At 38.1% G+C, this 21,913-nt stretch overlaps 2 protein-coding genes across 3 annotated transcripts in view; both read left to right on the top strand.

Moving 5' to 3' along the window:
- Nucleotides 1-12,066: 12,066 nt before the first annotated feature.
- atp5if1a (ATP synthase inhibitory factor subunit 1a) lies at nt 12,067-17,053 on the top strand. Its single transcript, XM_062028930.1, has 3 exons — nt 12,067-12,231; nt 16,586-16,698; nt 16,792-17,053. The coding sequence occupies exons 1-3, from the start codon at nt 12,160-12,162 to the stop codon at nt 16,931-16,933; spliced, it is 327 nt and encodes a 108-aa protein (XP_061884914.1). The 5' UTR covers nt 12,067-12,159; the 3' UTR covers nt 16,934-17,053.
- A 211-nt stretch (nt 17,054-17,264) lies between these two features.
- LOC133636239 (heterogeneous nuclear ribonucleoprotein R-like) overlaps nt 17,265-21,913 on the top strand; it is a 29,144-nt gene continuing 24,495 nt past the window's right edge. For both annotated transcript variants that reach the window (XM_062030041.1, XM_062030040.1), the window contains exon 1: nt 17,265-17,429. The gene's annotated coding sequence lies outside the window, so the exon portion shown is untranslated. The remainder of the gene's footprint in view (nt 17,430-21,913) is intronic.

Consider the following 21,913-nt stretch of genomic DNA (forward strand, 5'->3'; position numbering starts at 1 on the left):
GATATCCTTTACACACTGATGTCGGTTTTTTGATGCAGTACCGCCTGAGGGATCCAAGGTCACAGGCATTCAATGTTGGTTTTCAGCTTTGCCGCTTATGTGCAGAGACGTCACCGACTGATGCATAAGGAGTGGTCACCCCGGGTCCCGACTTCATGTGCAAGTCCAGTCCATTCAAGACGTTATCATATTAGGTTTGAGATCAAGTCACACCGGTCCTGACTCTCTTGGTTTCCGTCTGCGCCAACGTTTCACCCTCTCTTTGTGCTTGCTTCTATAACCAGCAGTTCATCCTCTGTATATTCCGGTTCAAAAAAGATAAGGTTGTGAATCCTCATTTGTCCAAAAAATAGCCATCTTTGTTGTCTGTTACCAAGTATGCCAAGATTAGAACGGTTTCCTGAAATAGGAACACACATTAGTTGCCGGAAGTGCGTTGCTGTGGGACAGGAAAAATGCGCTGAGGAAATAACTTATGATGACCAAAATAAAGTAAATGTTGAACATAGTACATATTATTATGAACATGTCTGTTACTACATTATACATATACTTGTAGAGCAGTAGTTCTTAACCTTGTTGGAGGTACCGAACCCCACCAGTTTCATATGCGCATTCACCGAACCCTTCTTTAGTGAAAAATAAAAGTGTTTTTTTTTTTCAAATTCAAGACAAAGTTATATGTTTTGGGGGGAGGGGGGGGGTTTGGTGGTAGCGGGGGGTGTATTTGTAGCGTCCCGGAAGAGTTAGTGCTGCAAGGGGTTCTGGGTATTTGTTCTGTTGTGTTTATGTTGTGTTACGGTGCGGATGTTCTCCCGAAATGTGTTTGTCATTCTTGTTTGGTGTGGGTTCACAGTGTGGCGCATATTTGTAACAGTGTTAAAGTTGTTTATATGGCCACCCTCAGTGTGACCTGTATGGCTGTTGATCAAGTATGCCTTGCATTCACTTAAGTGTGTGTAAAAGCTGCAAATATTGTGTGACTGGGCCGGCACGCTGTTTGTTTGGAGGAACAGCGGACGTGAAGACAGCTTGTAGAGTACGCTAAAGACAGTGCCTTTAAGGCACGCCCCCAATATTGTTGTCCGGGTGAAAATCGGGAGAATTTCAGGGGAATGGTTGCCCCGGGAGATTTACGGGAGGGGCACTGAAATTCGGAGTCTCCCGGGAAAATCGGGAGGGTTGGCAAGTATGGGTTAGGGTCAGGGTTAGAGGGTTAGGGTTATAATAAGGCCATGCCGAATAAGGCATTAATAAGTACTTAATAATAACTAGTTAAGAGCCAATATGTTACTAATTTGCATGTTAATAAGTAACTAATTAATGGTGAATATGTTCCCCATACTAAAGTGTTACCATGTTTTTTTTACAGGTGCATAAAATGAACCGTGCATGAACATCACCTTGTTCAAAGAACAAAACCAACACAGTGCATAAACTCACAACAAATTACACACCTGCAAATCAGTCAGCTGTTGCCGTACCCGCAATACGCTGATAGGGAGAAGTTTGTATTTACACGATGAATCGGCTGTGTCTTGACCTCCGCCGAACCCCTGAGGCCGACTCACCGAACCCCTAGGGTTCGATCGAACCCAGGTTAAGAACCACTGTTGTAGAGTGTATATAAAATGTTGATGGAGGGTTTTGAAGTTGTTACAACTACAATGGTGACTCCAATTAGCCGCATCTTGCGAGCAATTTTTTTATCATCTTTAGAATGAAAAAAATATATGAAAAAAACATGTGTTCTTGTCTCTCATAATGATTGTGAACATTTTTTTTTTTTTTTAAGTGCAGTTCCCCTTTAACGTTACGTTTACAGCACGTTTCTGATCGAATTATGTTTAAAATAAACGTGGACCTCATTGCGTTACGTTGTTGTCTGGAGTCGTAGCCGGTCTGTGCACGACCAAAGATTGAGAGAGGATTCTTTTTGTCACTTAAAAAAAAGGACTTAAAAAAGGACATGGTAGACAATGGTAGTTACGGGCATGGCTGTGTTAAGTTAAAGTTAAAGTACCAATGATTGTCACACACACACTGGGTGTGGCGAAATTATTCTCTGCATTTGACCCATCACCCTTGATCACCCCCTGGGAGGTGAGGGGAGCAGTGAGCAGCAGCGGTGGCCGCGCCCGGGAATCATTTTTGGTGATTTAACCCCCAATTCCAACCCTTGATGTAGAAATGGTGGTGCCAGCTGGTTGCATCTTTTAATGTAATTTATGTCCATTGTGTTATTTGATGTTTCCCTCTTGTTTTCATGTTTTTACTTCAGTTCATCCATCCATGCATTTTCTACCACTTGTCCCTTATGGGGTAGCGGGGGTGCTGGAGCCTATCCCAGCTGCACACGGGCGGAAGGCGGGGTACACCCTGGACATGTCGCCTTCTCATCGCAGGGCCAACACCGATAGACAGAATACACTCACACACACATCCATACACTGGGGCCAATTTAGTGTTGCCAATCAACCTATCCCCAGGTGCATGTTTTTGGAGGTGGGAGTAAGCCGGAGTACCCGGTGGGAACCCACGTAGTCACGGGGAGAACATGCAAACTCCACACAGAAGGAACCCGAGCCCGGGGATCGAGCCATTAAAAAAAAAAAACTTTTCACATTGTCATTATGGAGTATTGTGTGTAACATTTTGAAGACCAAAAATGAATGTATTCCGTTTTAGAGTAACGCTGTAACTTAACAACAAGTGGATGCACTCTATGTAATAAAAGGGAAGCGGAAAACAATTATTTTTGTTGACATTGTTACATTGTCTTATGTTGTATTCATACATTGTTAAATTCTTCAAAAATATGTTTGATCACTCAAAAAATATATTTTTTGTGGGCCTGAAATCTACTGTGTTTTATTGTGATACTTATCATGATCAACAAAATAAAGACAAAGCCACTGAAAAATAAGAAGTACGGTTATCCTCGATTTTGGCAATACAATACAATATTTATATTATGTTTTTACGCTTACCCACAGTGTTGTGTAAGCAGAAAAACATTTTCCATCCAAAAAGCCTGTCCTCAAATGTAGGAATACTTTTGAAATTATGTTTTGTTCGATTATTTGCGGTACCCCGGTTTGAAAAGGTTGATTTTGTGCATCATGCCTGAAATACAAACATATCTGAGCCACGTGATTGTAATGGGAATTCATTGTTACAATACATTCAAGGTCAATAACAAATGTTGTGTTTAAATGGAATGTTAGGGCAAGCAAGACATTATAAAAATGTATTCATTCATGACGGGGGAATTGTTCCAGAGCTCCAATTGTCTGCATGACCTTGCTCAGGTTAGTGCTGTTGCCAGGATACTATTTCCTATGGCAACACTTGAGCTGCTTTGAAAGGATGCAGGTAACTGACTGCTCTGTGGGTCTTGTGGAACGGATGTCTGTCTGCGAATGACCATGGAATTATTTCATAAACCAAATAGACATTGGAGTTAGGTTTCTATATGCGTGAGTGTACAAGAAATGTACATTTAGTCCCTATGACATTCTTTAGGATACCATTGTTAGAGGTATATCATTTTTACAATGGCTGATTAAGGCATCAACCATTATACATTCGAACAGTTGGTGGCATTATAACAGTTACAGTAAATTATGAGTTGACTAATTTAAATTAAATACATGCAAATAGTGGATTCAGTTGTGATGACTGAGCCCAAATGTTCTATGTGGAATTTTTTTAATCATCTTGAAGTTGAAAGTATCATAAATAAATGACATGAATCCTAAAAAATCAGTACAGAACCGTGTGAATCAGAGGTGTCCAAAGTGCGGCCCGGGGGCTATTTGCGGCTTGCAGCTAAATTTATTTAACGGGCCTCTGCACGTTCTAAAAACACTATTAAAAAACATGAAAAAGTGGAATAAAAAAAGTAAACAGGTCAAATATAATGCGATTAAGTTTTAATTTTGACTCTAATAAGACAAAGCTGCCATACAGGCTCCAGTTACTTCACATCAAATATTCCACTTTGAAATATTTTTTCGGGGGGAAACATAGTTTGTTTGTTTGCCATAAAAAACAACTTGTTCTTTGACCAAAAGGGCATTAGACAGAAAGATTAAAAGATATGTTTATTTAAAAAAACTATATACAAATACAAGTACATATGCATACATACACTCATGCACATAATCACGTTTCATCAAACATATATTAACGTTGTTGCCCTAGGGTAAACTGGGTAACACATGGCACACTGACAAAGCTTAACCTATTGTTACTACAACAATCTACAAGGTTAATATAGGTTGCTTCTCTTTCTTCCCCTACATTTTTCTGCATTCTTTCGTATCTCTAGTTATCATTACGTATATGTATTGTTGCATTTGGACAACTGTATTGTTGATAATAAAGGTAAATTATTTGTATTGTTCATTATCAATAGCGCTATTTCTATTGGTATCTGTATTGCTCCATTTGATTTGCCTGAGAAGCTGGACAGGACAAAAAAATTAAAAAATAAAACTATATAGATCTGAATTTAATCTGGAGATTTAACTGGTGAAAGTAAAAAAAAAAATTTTTTAAATAAAAAAATCTATGACTAACCATGTAATGACTGTTTTATGAGAATTTTAGTGGTGTGGGGGGTTTGAACTGTCATTGCTCATAAAATAATGATGATTTAAAATCAATGTTGTTGTGAAATATTGACCTATTTGAGGCTCCAAATACTTCACACCAAATATTTCACTTTGAAAATCTTTCTGAGGAGAATATTGCATATTGTGTGTTTTTGCCAACAAAAAGTTTGACAAAAAGTGCATAAAACATTTTTTAATTCTTTAATTACTTTATATCGACAGATAGATCTGAAGTTGAACTAGGGATTTAAGCATTGAATAAAGAATTTAGAAATTAACATATGACTTTTTTTTTTTTTTTTTTAAATGATGACTGAGACTTTTCGGGTCCCTGGGACCAAACTTGAGTGGAGCCCTAAAGGTTAAAAAAATATATATATATTGTATTCACTGTATGTATATTGTATTGTATCAAAATGGCCCCGCATGCTTTGATTTTTCAGTGTGAAAAAGGTTTGGACACCCCTGGTGAAAATAAGCTTCATCAATCTTTATGGTGGAATACTGCCATCATTTGTTGCAACTCTGTTACTACCATGCTTGGACTTTGAACTGAATCCAAAGTAGAAAATCATCCAATATAATCCTTCTTGGAAATGTTTTGGGGCCATTCCACCACAGTGGTGCCATTTTGTTGTTTGCCATTTTACACAGAATTAGCAAAATACATGAAGCACAGCCATGACATTAGCGTTAAAGGTGCCATACGTAGTACTTTCATGTCAAGTCATCATTAAATGGCCCTGATATGTCAAAAGGCATTAACTAATAAATCCTGTTCTTTTCGAATACCTTTATAACTGATAATGGTAGTTCAGCCGAGATATGCTCATTTCAATATTAGATTTACAGCCCTGAAATATTGTTATTGTTTTCATTTCGATGCCACGCCCTCTACAGTTTGACCAATTAGAAAGTCAGTGAATGTGTCACATCCAGGTTGCCAGTTATGCACCGCTACCATCGTTGAGCTACTGCCACTGGTAAAGTTACTAAACATGTCAGTAAAGGGCCTTGTTACGATTCTCAAATTATTCATGATAAAGCCAGGAACAAAACAATGTATCGGGGATGCCTTTGAAAGATGGAGATGATTGAAGGCGGAGAAAATGTTTTCATTTGACGCCAAACTTGATAATTTCCTCCTTGATAGGTAAGTAAGGCATTTACGTTTTCTTATTACTTGTAATAAATGGAAATAGACATTTCGAATGTAAACTATATTGTCCAATAAAGTCTATGATCTTGTCTAACAAAGCTAGTATGTTCGTGCAACGAATGCTTAGTGTGATGATCAGCTCTTAGTGTAATGCTTAGCATGCTAGCCTGGTCAATGACACATCAACATGTAGGCTAACGGGGGAAATATATGCCCGTTAGCCTGTATGTCGATGTGTCATCCAACTGACAGAGCAAAATATATTTTCGACAAATAAAACCTATGTGGATATGTGCCTATTTCGTTCTCAATATGCTGATACGCTGAGGAAATGCGTTCCAACATTAGTGTCAGAATAATTGTATCTAAGTTATCACAAAACTTTGTGTTTCAATGAGTTCCCGGCGAGCAGACAAAAGCTGTCTTGGATCTTACCAATCAAAAGGCTTGTAAAATCCACTGTGTAGGATGGGAAGCGACATGAAGGTGTCGGTTTCTTTGATGTATTGAAATCCGCAGGAAGATTTTATCTTGACCCGAGATCTACAAAGCGGAGAGGAAGCAGGACCTGACCCCCTTCCAGGCACCTTTTCTTTGAACTGTTTTGTGACCAAAGGCAGAGGCTGTTTACGACCCCCTCCCTTTAGAAACAGCTGTTGCCATGTAATCACGGAAAGTCCAAATAAAAGAGGAGGCGTACAATCTTTCGTCAGAGCGTGGTGGGAGACTGTGCAAAAGTACAGCCCAGACGTTTCTCCTCAATTGAGCTAAATTTAATTCTGTCTCTGTTTGATTCCTTGCTTCTTTGTCTGTTTAATAGATGTCATCAGTGTTTGAACCTGACAATTAGCACGGCTAATTGCGGTTTCTGGTACTGTATGTGCATCAGGCACATATGGGGTGGTATTTGCTTGGCACAATATAATGCATTACATGTAATGATTTTCTACTTTGGGTATTGACATGGTAGTAGGCTATATGATTTATACGTAACTTGCTTTTTGCGTAACGTGGGTTGGCTCATAAAACCGCGCTCTGCACTGGAAGACGGTGATGTGTCCACATGGAAGTGCATGCAGTGAATCAGGGTAGTTGCAACATGGAGTTATTCAGAACGAAATGTGGCGGTAATTTTACTGTTGGCCTTGGCTTGCCATCAAAGTAGGCCTATGCAATATATAATATATTATATATTATTATATATAATATATTTCGATGGTGGTCCATGCGGTAAAACTAGACATTTTAATGCCAACAATCTGTCCCGGCTCTCGATGAAAATATTGCAGTGTAACTTTACAAATACATTTCACTAATCAACATCAGTAAAATGTGGCATAACTACTTAGTAAACCATCTTGCAAGAGGCACAAACAATAGAAACCTATAGCATAGGACCCGTCGATTACCATTAGAAGTTCCTTGAGGTAGGATTTGGATTCGGCTGCGTATCTGGGGCCGTACTTATCAAGCTTCTCAGAATTACTCCTAAGAAGTCTGCTCAGAGTTGACTTAAGAGTAAATACATTCTTCGCTGAAAGCTGCACTTAAAAGTTAGTTATCAAGCGTCTTACTCACACTTTCAGCGAAGTGTAGGACTGAATCTTAAGTGTCACACTCAGAGCTGAATTACGACATTACTATGTACCGTAAATGGAATTTTAGGTGACGTCATTTCTGTGTCTATAGAAATGACCAATCACGGAAGGGAATCCGTTGTCTAAGAATAAAGAAATATCTTAGGAATATTTAAGTGGACAATGGGAGTGTATATTTTGACAATAAACTACAAAATAATACAAAACAAACTAGTCCCCGCCGGCACTCACGCTACCGCTCCCTCTCTTCTCTCGCCCACACACTCACTGACGTCACTCACCTCACACATACGCTACTCTCATAACATTTTCTTTCCAATTCATTAATTAGCCAACTAATTTGAAACTGGTGTGGGTGGCTCTATATATACTAGCCCACTGCAGCCACATGCAGAAATCAACATGGAATCGAAAAGTATTAAATCTGTGACAAAAATAATACCTGCTCTGTCTAAACGATACCGTTTGATCAGCTGCTCGTCATCAAACAAATCCAGGACATCGTTCCGCTCCCTGAATGTTCGCGCATGTCTCTCTCGCCTCAGTGCCATCCCCTGCTGGCAACTCCTAACCACTTAAGACACCTCTGAAGGTCTCTTAAATATCGTGGAGAGTAGGAGTGATTCTTAGACTTAAGAACGTTGATAAAAAGCTTTTATTCTTAAGTTTGAGAGTAGGACTAAATTTCGCAAATTCTCAGGACTTAAGTGTAAAATGGCACTCTAAGAAGCTTGATAAGTACGGCCCCTGGCAACCTCAGTCATGGAGAGTGGGAGGGAACTACAGAATGTTACCTTGATTGCAGTACCATTTCTGGCCACATTATTACATATGGCACCTTTAATAGCATGTTGATATTATAAGCACGTTACAGTGATCTAACAAAAAATGTATTCTAAAAGTAAACAAATAACCAAAAAACAATGAGATAACATTAAATTGAGTGTATTTTTAACATATCTTAAGGATTTAAGGGCAGCATACTAAATTCTGATATTTTTGTATTTTGTTTAAAAAAATGCTAAAAACAGATATGATCTTTTTGTGTGTGTATATATATATATATATATATATATATATATATATATATATATATATATATATATATATATATATATATATATATATATATATATATATATATATATATATATACACATACATATATATATATATATATATATATATATATATATATATATATATATGTGTGTGTGTGTATATATATATATATATATATATATATATATATATATATATATATATATATATGTGTGTATATATATATACAATTTTAAAGACAGTGCTTTGTGTCAGCTCTGTGTAGAAGATGACTAATTATATTATTGTTAATTATAAGTTAGAACATTTCAACTTTTTCTCATTACATTCCGATTTTGTTGCTCTTTTTCTTACATTTTTACTGTTATTTTTTCCTCCCGTAAGAACACAATAATACTAATATTACAATTGTGTAACTGCATAACTTAGTGTGTCAAAAATTCAGCCAGTACAAAAATATTTATGTTCAGTTACACCTTTAACAGTGTTTATTGTTGTTGCTGTAATTTTTCAAATTAATTGATTCATAAATTAGTCTTATTTGTAATTATTAATTAACTAATTAACTAAACTTTAGGTTTATTTTTAGTTTATTTTTATTATTTTTCTAACCCTTTTAATGATTTTGTTGAGGGGTGTCTAAACTGGTTTCATTAAAGGCTGCATAAAATGTCAAAGGACAGAGGGGCCATTAATTTTTTTTAATTTAAAAAAATATGCTAAAAACAGTTATATGTATTTAAAGACAAACATTTTGTAAGCTTTGTGTTATAGGTGACCAAGTGTATCAGTAATCATCATTAGATTGGAAAAATGTCAGCTTTTTTCTCATTACATTCCGATATTTTTGTTTCTTTTTCTTACAATTTTGCTGTTGATTTTGTCCCCACCAATATGCCACTTTGCCCCACTTTGGACACCCCTGATTTAAGCAGTAACAGGCAACAAATTATTACCTTAAGGGTAGTTTGAATTAATCAATTGTTTGATTAAATATGCAACATGTGCAGCCTGTGCAGGACACTATCCTTAATAAAACATTTATTTTACAATCAATGTTTACTGTGCATTTATATATTTTCTTTTATGGGAATGCAAATGTCATCGATGGCATACAAAAATAAAAGGCAATTATAATTTGGTGTTATTAAACATTCATTAATTTATTTTTATTTTATTTATTTTTGTATATAAATCTTTGTTTATAATCATCATCATTTACAAATAAACATATGAACAACAACAGTACAAAACAGCGCCAGGGTGTTGTAAACTCAATAAAACAACTGCAGTACAATGCAAAATATGCAGTGTGTGAATGTGTGTGTGAATGGGTAAATGTGGAAATACTGTCAAAGCGCTTTGAGTACCTTGAAGGTAGAAAAGCGCTATACAAGTACAACCCATTTATCATTTATATATATATATATATATATATATATATATATATATATATATATATATATATATATATGTAGCAATGCGTAAAGTCATAAGCTCACTCAAGTTCTGTAAATAGTCTAAATTTGGAGCACATCATCACAGTTTTCACAGCTTTTTGGTTGTTACAGGTAGAAAGCGTTTTAAAGTAAAGTTCCAATTATTTTTTACAGGCACAAAAGACAGGTCGGGTATTGACATTAAACATTAATTTCACAAGAATTATGATCATATCCTTGCATAGCTGCATGTTAAAGTTAAAGTACCACTGATAGTCACACACACACTAGTGTGGCGAAATTACCATCTGCATTTGACCCATCCCCTTATTCCACACCCTGGGAGGTGAGGGGAGCAGTGAGCAGCAATATCAGAATCAGAACAGAAATACTTCAATAATCCCCAAGGGGAAATAAACATTTTCAACACAATCCCATTCAAGAGCAGACAAACATTACAGGGAGACAGAACAGGATCGCTGACAGGTCTGCCAACTTCCGGCGCCCCTTACAAAAATGGTGAGAAACAGGTAAACGCTGGGAGGGAGAGAAAAAAATGTAATAAAAAAAATTTCAGTCTATGCCTGGGCCAAGGAAGAAAAAAAATAAAATTAAATAAAATTAAATTAAATTTAAAAAATACCTCTTAGCCATAGCACACAAAAACATGTGTGTAAGACGGAAACTTGTATGTTCTATACTATATATATACATAACATGTACTGTACTGTACAATCTACTAATAAAAGTCTCAATCAATGAATCAAAAAGCAGTTAAAACCAGCGTTTAGCAGCTTTAAGAACACAAATAATCAAGTTGTTTGCAAATTTAAAAAAATACATATAATTTATTTAACTTCATTTTTTATTTTATTATACATTTTTATTTATTTATCAATTTATTTATTGATTTATATTTTTTAAACCATCAATTTACTTAATTTTGAACGCCACTTCCTGTTCTCCATCCCCATCGCCCAGATGCGAATACAGCATTGCCAGACGTACAGTAGTTATTCCATCAGTAAAATTATCTCAAAATCAATAAATCAATTGTTTATTGATTGGGAGCCACCATTGTTGCATTCAAAGCCCACAATAAATAGACCACTTCGATACATGGCTATTTGCAAACACATCCCGATAATTGTTACTAGGGGTGTGGGAAAAAATGGATTCGAATTCGAATCGCGATTCTCACGTTGTGCGATTCAGAATCGATTCTCATTTTTTTTTAATTGATTTATTTTTTTATTTTTTTAATTAATTTTTTATTTAAAAATAATATTTTTTTTAATTTTTTTTTTTTTTTTATTAATAAATCCAACAAAACAATACACAGCAATACCATAACAATGTAATCCAATTCCAAAACCAAACGCGACCCAGCAACACTCAGAACTGCAATAAACAGAGCAATTGAGAGGAGACACAAACACAACACAGAACAAACCAAAAGTAGTGAAGCAAAAATTAATATTATCAACAACAGTATCAACATTAGTTACAATTTCAACATAGCAGTGATTAAAAATCCCTCATTGACATTATCATTAGACATTTATAAGAAAATTTAAAAAAGAACAATAGTGTCACAGTACTCGCATCTCATAAGCTTGACAACACACTGTGTCCAATATTTTCACAAAGATAAAATAAGTCATATTTTTGGTTCATTTAATATTTAAAACAAATTTACATTATTGCAATCAGTTGATAAAACATTGTCCTTTACAAAGCTTTTTACAAAAATCTACTATTCTGCTTGCATGTCAGCACACTGGGGTAGATCCTGCTGAAATCCTATGTATTGGATTAATAGAGAATCGTTTTGAATCGGGAAAAAAATCGTTTTTGAATCGAGAATCGTGTTGAATTGAAAAAAAAATCCATTTTGAATCGAATCGTGAGACACCCAAAGATTCACAGCCCTAATTGTTACTGTGCAAAGTTTCAGCCGCTTGAGGGCACTGTGATACAAAATCAGTTTTTTCCCCCTACAGTTTATTTTAAATGTGACCACGTTAAATGGCTTTACAACGCATACTATACCTGGTCTGTGGCAATGTGGTACTGTAGCTGCAGATTCTAAGCCATGTCACATAGTGTGTGTACAGTCATTTTTAAAGAAAACACTCTCCATCAAGATACGATAATGTGTCATTCCCCATCTGGCAACGTCACGTCCATATACACATTTCCGCATGTTTGGCAGAGAGGAGGGTTAAAGGGGTACTTTAACTCGCGCTGGCGTGGCAACAACAGCCGATAACTGTCGGATTATGTCTCGGCTCCTTTTGAGAACCAATCTGAGGGGATGTATCGCCTCTCAGATGAGAATGGCATCTGAACAGGTAAACGCTGACGTAATGACACCCCTCATGTTGACATTATCGTGCTGATGTTTACGCCAACCTTAGGACTTTGTCTCACAATTGGAGTGAGTGACCTCGTTTTTCGTTCTACAAGGTTTGGACTTCGCGCCCCCTTCAGCTCTTTTTAGTCTTGCGGATTCTGTCAGTCTTGTTCTGGCAACGTGCCGACAAATACTACACGATTCAAGAATGATTCACACGTTTTGTAAACATCATTGAGTGACGTGGGCACGGGAACACAAGCAGCTCTCAAAGGGGGATTTTCTGCAAGGAAATGACAAGAATGCTTCACTAAAGGTATATCTTCTAAAGGTGTGGCAGTTTGTTTACTTCAAGCAGGTGTGCCCAAACGGTTTTCCCCGATGGCTGCAGAGCAGACTGTATAATTGATGAATGCGGAGGCCATTGTGAGATATTTGGCTGTCTGAACAGTGTTTACAATAGGACTGCAATCTATCTGTGGCGTGGGGTGTGACGGCGCCATCATCTAATTTTCATAATTTAACATGCGGTTGTGTTTGATTTTGTGGGAAAAACAAAAAGTGAGCAAAAAATAACAGCAAAACTATTGTTTTTAGAAATACAAATCAACTCGCTTCTGTTTGTGTTTTTTAATATCGCTACTATTTGATGTATCTACTAGGGTTGTCTTGATACAACTTTTTCACTTCCGATACGGTACTGATTTTGCATCCTTGACTAATGGTCAATACTAGAGATGTCCGATAATGGCTTTTTTGCCGATATTCCGATATTGTCCAACTCTTAATTACCGATTCCGATATCAACCGATACCGATATATACAGTCGTGCAATTAACACATTATTATGCCTAATTTTGTTGTGATGCTCCGCTGAATGCATTAAACAATGTAACAAGGTTTTTCCAAAATAAATCAACTCAAGGTTTGGAAAAAAATGCCAACATGGCACTGCCATATTTATTATTGAAGTCACAAAGTGCATTTCTTTTTTTTAACATGCCTCAAAACAGCAGCTTGGAAATTGGGACATGCTCTCCCTTGGTTGAGGTGGGCGGGGTTTGGGGGGTCGGGTATTGGGGTAGCGGGGGGTGTATATTGTAGCGTCCCGGAAGAGTTAGTGCTGCAAGGGGTTCTGGGTATTTGTTCTGTTGTGTTACGGTGTGGATGTTCTCCCGAAATGTGTTTGTCATTCTTGTTTGGTGTGGGTTCACAGTGTGGCGCATATTTGTAACAGTGTTAAAGTTGTTTATATGGCCACCCTCAGTGTGACCTGTATGGCTGTTGACCAAGTATGCATGCATTCACTTGTGTGTGTGAAAAGCCGTAGATATTATGTGATTGGGCCGGCACGCAAAGGCAGTGCCTTTAAGGTTTATTGGCGCTCTGCACTTCTCCCTACGTCCGTGTACCACTCCGTACAGCGGCGTTTTAAAAAGTCATAAATTTTACTTTTTGAAACCGATACCGATAATTTCCAATATTACATTTTAAAGCATTTATCGACATCTCTAGTCACAACCAATAAAAATCTGATCCAATATCAGCCTGAATATTACATACCGTATTTTCCGGACTAAAAGGCGCACTTAAAATCCTTTTTTTTCTCAAAACTCGACAGTGCGCCTTATAGGGAATAAGTTTGGTTGAGCTTAACCTTAAACCTCAAAGCTATTATATTTGGTACATGGTGTAATGATAAGTGTGACCAGTAGATGGCAGTCAAACATAAGAGATAAGTGTAGCCTGCACTACGATGGGTCTTAAGTAAATGACACCAACATGTTAAATGTTCCATTGAAAAGATAGAATATTACACACGGCGCTCAAAAATCTATCAAAATGTTTTAGTACGACTTTGGTAAGCTATGAAGCCGCACCGCTTGAAGAATTGTCGGCGCATTAAACATATGAGTATTATTATGGTGTGTGTATAAGGTAAGACATATTATCTGGGCTTTTGTTTCGCAATATTACGCAAAAGCAACTTTTCTTACCTTCTGGTACCTGCTGATCTGTATTTGGGATCTGCATAAATCCTGAAAAATTGTGCGCGTCCGCGCCGACGCCGTAGTTTTTAAGCTTGTTCTTTTTCTCTATCTTCTTGTTATGTGACATTCATCCTCCGCTGTTGCCATTTCTAATATAAAGTAGTGTAAAGTTCTTAGTTATATCTGTCAGTAAACTCGCCATGAAAGCGCTAAAACATACCGGCGTAGTGAGTTCACATTATTCACCCAAGGAACTTTAGTTATTAGAGTTCCGGTCGGACGGTTTTTCATGGGACACATTTACGGTGTGGTTGTTTCCGGATGAGGAGATGCTGCTCCGTTATTGATTTAAGTGAAGTCTGAATGTCATTAAAACAGTTAGCTCCATCTTTTGACACTTCTTCCACTCCCGTCCTTGCACGCTACACCGCTACAACAAAGATGACGGGGAGAAGACGCTGCCGAAGGTGAGCCACGTAAATAAGACCGCCCACAAAACAGCGCATCCTGAAGCGACTGTCAGAAAGCGCCTTGAAGATGATCTATAAAACATAATCTATGTAACATTTTGACCAAAGAACCACCATTACATGTTATGTAGACTACAAGGAAGTGTTTTCAATTTAGAAAAAAATGATAATAATATGACTCCTTTAATGCGCCTTATAATCCGGTGCGCCTAATATATGAAAAAATATCAAAAAGAGGCCATTCATCGGCAGTGCGCTTTAAAATCCGGTGCGCTCTAATTTTTTTGTGATAGAGTGATTGGAGCACATACTTGTTGGTCACAAAAAACATTCATGAAGTTTGGTTCTTTTATGAATGTATTATGGGTCTACTGAAAATGTGACCAAATCTGATGGTTCAAAAGTATACATACAGCAATGTTAATATTTGGTTACATGTCCCTTGGCAAGTTTCACTGCAATAAGGCGCTTTTGGTAGCCATCCACAAGCTTCTGGCAAGCTTTTGGTTGACATTTTGACCACTCCTCTTGACAAAATGTGTGCAGTTCAGCTAAATGTGTTGGTTTTCTGAAACTGACTTGTTTATTCAGCATTGTCCACACGTTTAAGTCAGGACTTTGGGAAGGCCATTCTAAAACCTCAAATCTAGCCTCATTTAGCCCCTCCTTTACCACTTTTGATGTTTTTTGGGGGTCATTGTCCTGTTGGAACACCCAACTGTGCCCAGGACCCAACCGCTGATGATTTTAGGTTGTCCTGAAGAATGTTTCTCTCATCTGACATCACCTGGACAAAGATAAGTCCTTCTGGAGGAAAGTTCTGTGGTCAGATGAAACAAAAATGTAGCTGTTTGGCCACAATACCCAGCAATATGTTTGGAGGAGAAAAGGTGAGGCCTTTAATCCCAGGAACACCATGGCTACTGTCAAGCATGGTGGTGGTAGTATTATGCTCTGAGCTTGTTTTGCTGCCAATGGAACTGGTGAGAATGAAAAGGGAGGATTACCTCCAAATTCCTCAGGACAACCTAAAATCATCAGCCCGGAGGTTGGGCCTTGGGCGCAGTTGGGTGTTCCAACAGGACAATGACCCCAGACACACGTCAAAAGTGGTAAAGGAATGGCTAAATCAGGCTAGAATTAAGGTTTTAGAATGGCCTTCCCAAAGTCCTGACTTAAATGTGTGGACAATGTTGAAGAAACAAGTCCATGTCAGAAAACCAACAAATTTAGCTGAACTGCACCAATTTTGTCAAGAGGAGTGGTCAAAAATTCAACCAGAAGCTTGTGGATGGCTACCAAATGCGCCTTATTGTAGTGAAACTTGCCAAGGGACATGTAACCAAATATTAACATTGCTGTATGTATACCTTTGACCCAGCAGATTTGGTCACATTTTCAGTAGACCCATAATAAATTCATAAAAGACCCAAACTTCCTGAATGTTTTTTGTGACCAACAAGTATGTGCTCCAATCACTCTGTCACAAAAAAATAAGAGTTGTAGAAAGTATTGGAAACTCAAGACAGCCATGACATTATGTTCTTTACACGTGTATGTAAACTTTTGATCGCGACTGTACATAGCTTACTTTAGTGTAGTCACTAGTATATGTTTATCGCAGTACAGCGTTACTATTAAGTGGCAATAAAAAGATGAGCTGCTGGCTAAACATTACCCCCAGGCCGTATGTTGGATTCCCCTGATTTAAGCATTAAAAAAATTTCAATTTTACAGCTAGTGTTGTAAAGTATATGTTATATTTTTAGGTTAATGTTGAAATTATTACATATTAAACTCTAAACATGTGTGAAGAGTATGTGTTGAATACGGGTGAATTGTTCCAAAGACATATATGACTAATGTTTTTGAATATGGTCTGTTATTACAGCTTGGTGAACTAGGCAGGGGAGCAGGAAAAGGTGGCGGGGCAGGAGGCGCCGTGAGGGAAGCAGGGGGAGCCTTTGGAAAACGAGGAGTTGCAGAGGAGGAGCGGTACTTCAGGTGACACCCATCACATGGAATAACTTTCTCATGTCTTTTTAGTTTTTTTCCATAATCGCAACATTACCCCCAAAAAATGCTTTCCACTTGCAGGCAAAAGGAGAAGGAGCAGATGGAAGCACTGAGGAAGCACCATACAGAGGAGATTGAGCACCACAAAAAGGAGATTGAGCGCCTACAAAAGGAGATTGACCGTCATAAGGGCAAAATTAGGAAGCTTAAACATGATGACTAAACCACCATATTATTGTACCATAACTGATAATCAGATGCTGACTTATTAGACCAAGTCTGTTATCGCAGACAATTTTGAATGCAACGACCAATAAAGTGATTAATATTTCACTTGCAATAATTGTTACTGTTTGAGTATTTTGTCCTAAAAATGCATTTAATTGTGATATAGGCTCCAGCACCCCCTGCCACCCCGAAAGGGACAAGCGGTACAAAATGGATGGATGGATGCCGGATAATCATACATTTTAAAGTGTGCAACGTCAGATTTCTTGAATGAGAAGCCAATGAAAAAAATAGAAGCCCGCCCCCTTTTTCGTCCAGTTCTCGCGGTGTTTGCCCGTTGTTCACGTTCACCGTCGACGAGACGAGCCGTCTGGAAATTTGTCTCGTGGTTTTGACACAAAACATTTTTTAAACGTTTTTCTCCCTTTGCCGGGCACAGTTGTTGTCTTACAAATCCAAACACGCTAGTCTCGGTTGTCGGAACCAAACCGGTAAGTGTTGCTAACTACCCGTTTTGCAGTTTGTACGGCTCTTGTGGGTTTTTTTTTTTGCTATCTTTCTGCACAGCGCGGCCTTCATACACCTCTGCTGCAAGCTACCTAGCAAGCACACCACCGGCTCGTTCTGCTCACAAGTGGATGTTTTTCAGTGCCTAAAACACTAAACATTATTTCACATATTTTACGCATGTTGTGTTAAACAAAAGTACCCGGATATAATAACAATGAAGCATTATTCACCGCCGTAGTTTAGCGAAGGTTTGCGAGGGGGCGGGGCGGCGAGGCTGCTATATAGTAAGCGAATGATGTTACATTACGATACCAAAATACTTGCATGTTAGAAAAAGTAACGCATTTTAGATTCTTGGACGAGAACTTTGCATAATGCGAAAAACACATATTTGTTAGCAGTGCTATTAGCTTAGGGATCACTCGACGCAACATTACGGCTCGGCGAGGACGACCCCTTTTGTCCGCATAAGAGGGTTGTAATAAACCTCTTATTCACCATTTGTTAAGGAACTTTTTATTTTTTAGTACTGTGGGTAAAGCAAACTAGCGCTGCAGAAAAATAGTTTTGTTTGTACGTACTTTTATTTTGTATTTTTTTTACAATGCTTGGAGCTAGGGCTTGGGCGATATGGACGAAAAAGTATATCGATATATTTTTTACTTAAACTCTATATTCGATATATTTTTCGGTGAAAGTATACATATAAAGATATTCATTTTTGAGCGGTATTCAGTCAAATAGAAGTGAATGACAACTGTTATGTAAACAGTCAGTTGCACTTTTATTAACTCAGTTAGTCATGATGGGTGTTAACAGCACAGAAAAGAAACTGTTTAAGTCAAGGGTGTCAAACTCAAATAGAGAGTGGGACAAAATTTAAAACTGAACAAAGCTGTGGGCCAAGGTTGAACAAATTAACCTTTTAATAGGGGCCCAAACAAGTTTTGCATTGAATATTGAACAAGCAATGCTTATATAACTTTATAGTGACATGCACCGCCGCTGTATATAATCGGCGGGCCAGCTCTAGTGTTAATTTGATATCACCTCAAGGGCCAAGTGAAATTACACGGCTGGCCAGAGTTTGACACCCATGGTTTAAATAGTACAGAATTACATAACATAAATAAAATAGAAATATATTTTTCTATGTAAAGTAAATAACATAACTGTGCAAATAATACAAAATGTATCAAACTCAGATAAAAAAAAATACATTTGCAGGCAGGCACTTTGTGATTTCCCTTCCTGGTTCATGACCGCCCTATCTTTCCTCTGATTGGCCTGTCCCTAACCAATCGTGACTCATCATAGTCAACAACGAACCAATCATGGATGTTCTTATACTGCAAGCGCGTCTTGGAAGGAGGAAGGGGATGGGGTTTAGTAGCCCATGGAGGGGAAGCGGGGGGAGAACAAGGAACGCAACAAATAAGCAGCGTTATTGTATCGATATTACGATATTTTCTTAATTCATATCTTTAAAAATATATCGATATATCTTACAAACTCGATATATCGCCCAGCCCTACTTGGAGCAGTGGTTCTCAAACTTTTTTCACCAAGTACCACCGCAATAAACACTTGACTCTCCAAAGGCCACCATAATAACCAACGTTAAGAAACAGTAGTGTAGTAGGCCTAAGAGTTCATTAAAAGCAAGGCAGAGGTTTTATTTAACACATTTTTAATATTTTTGGCCACTGTAACATTACACAAAATGCACAAACATCACCAACAATGATAGTCCATATGCAAAACAAACCAAACAGTCCAGTTGCAATCGATTGAATGCCCTGAGAATACAATGACCTGGATGAATGAGAACATCCATAGATAATTTATCAACTAAATACTTATTGACATTTTTCTTGAATGGATCCATCCATATGTGGTGTCACAGTGGGGGGGAGGTGTGTAAGCTGGAAGTGAGTTCCACAAATGGCACACTCGTATGTATGAAGATTGATGTAGATTTATCCAGTATGGATGTTGTGTAGTGAACAATCTTGTTGTCCGGGTACTTGAGAGTAATGTCGTTAGCACCAAGCTCCAAGGATGGCTTGAAGCATGTTTTTAGAAGATGCAGAGTTGCTACATCCCGTCTCAGCATCAATGGGTAGATGCAAGGTTTGATTGAGTGTTCAATCTACAAGAGATAAGGTTTTCTTAAGTCTGCTGAGAAGGCAGAGTGCAACAATACCTGCTCCACTACAGATTGGTGAGGAATATTTCACAAGAGGATTTATGTAGGAATTTTGGATTTAAACTCTGGCCTTGGAGGGGAGAAGATCTCTAGACCAGCTTAGTATATACAGTCGCTTGGCAGTCTTCTTGGCAAGACTTGTGATTTAAGGAGTCCAGGTAAAAGTGTTAGTGATGGTTACACCAACTAGAGTGACACCCTTGGCATACTTACCATACATATTGCATGCAATACACTAGGGGCGCCCAAAACTCTTGCCTCCAATGTCTAAATTGAAAATGTGCCAATGGGCGGCTTGCCAAACATAGCAATTTTAAGCATACAGCCGCTCCATTAAATGGATAGCAACCAGTTAGCCTTGCACACATGCCACCATGGTCAATATGAATATGTATGAAATTAGAGGCACCCTTTGGCAGGCCAAAAGAAACGACTAGGCGGGCCAAATTTAGCTCTTGAACCCTAGTTTAGGTATTCCTCAATTTACTATACATAGAAATTAGAGTTGTATGTTGGAAAAAATACAACATTTAACAATCTCCAGAAAGAGATTGGGGTTACCAAGCTTACGAGTTGCCTCTTTCAGTTTTGCATGTCCTGAAACCACTACAGAGCTTAAACCTTTGACTTTTCACCCACATTGTCGGGAGGCTTTTTCCTGTGAGTCTTCCATTCTTAGCACAACCAGCTGTAGGCTATTCAAACATCACCGGTAGAATAAAATGCACAAAGTAGTCCATTCCAGTCCGACGCATTTAGCACTGCAAACTGCGGCCAAAGGTTTTGGTATTTGGAAAGTACTGCCCCCTCCCCCCCCCCCCCCCCCCAACTCATTTAGTCTGAAAATGCTTTGTTTGAGAAAGTTCCTGTGGAACAAAAGGGTATTGTGTTAACAATTTTAAATACAGTGGTTGCCGTGCTTAGATTTTTGTTCCAAAAGGTCAGACATAGGGTTTGGTGGTATGGCCTAAAATCTATATTACGGTAATAAACTGTAGCCCCTTATGATAAAAATTAGTCTCACAATATAATATTTTGCATATAAATAATCGAAACCTTTAAAACAAGACACAGCTAGAATGGGTCATCAACAACTCTTATCGTCCGCCAAATTTATATCGTATATCATCTAGGGATGTCCCGATCCGATATTTGGATCGGATCGGCCGCCGATATTTGCCAAAAAATGCGTATCGGCAAAGCATGGGAAAATGCCGATCCAGATCCAGTTTTTTTTTAAATTCCGGTCCGTGTTTTCCAAACGCACAGATTTAAATAATACATTCCACTTTTCTGCTGCTCCCTAATTTCCGTTCCGCATTTTCCAGCACACCTTCAACACATCCACAGGTCTGTGTCCTAACCGTTAAGACGGCCATGTGAATTAAAAGTTACCGGTAAAAATGTCAGCTGTCTCTGTGCGATATAGAAAATGACTATATCGGGATATTCGAGTATACGTTCTCACGCAGTTGCTTTTAGCTGCTGGCATAACACGACAGGCTCTTCCCACTCCTTCTTGTGTCTGCTTCTCACAGACAGCAAGCGCACCTTCTTACACACGTCACATACTGTCACGTCATACGTCACATACGTATACGCTCTCTCCCAGCAGAGAGGTAGCAACATGGCTAACTTTAGCTGTGATGCTAGCGTAGCCGTGTAAGCGGTAATAATGAAGGAAGAATTAATTAATTCCCAAGAAAAACAGCAGGGGGTCCATCGTCTGGCGGTGGTTTGGCTTCAAGTGGGAATATGTCGAACATACAACCGTAATTTGTCAAGTGTGGGGCAAAAACGTTGCTATAAAAAGTAGCATTACTGCTAATATGTAGCATCATTTGAAAAGTCCCCTGCTAGAAAATGAAGAGTGTTTGAAACTCCGCAAGTCAACATCTCCATTGTGTATTATTCAAACTCACCTAATTCAGCTGGCTAGTTGTTATCAAGAGTACTAAAACCCTTTTCAACATGAATCTGACAACTATGTAGGCTAAATAACTTTAAACTTTAATACATGCTCGGATAAGGCCAGTATCGGTATCAGATCTGAAGTGCAAAAACAACATCGGTATCGGATCGGAAGTGCAAAAACCTGGATCGGGACATCCCTAATATCATCTATATCAGGCAACCCTAGTCAGCCAAATCGTACGAAAACTGTATTTCTTCCCCCCTGAAGACTTAAAGGCCTACTGAAACCCACTACTACCGACCACGCAGTCTGATAGTTTATATATCAATGATGAAATCTTA

The sequence above is a fragment of the Entelurus aequoreus genome, linkage group LG20 (genome assembly GCF_033978785.1).
Source record: "Entelurus aequoreus isolate RoL-2023_Sb linkage group LG20, RoL_Eaeq_v1.1, whole genome shotgun sequence".
NCBI lineage: Eukaryota > Metazoa > Chordata > Actinopteri > Syngnathiformes > Syngnathidae > Entelurus > Entelurus aequoreus.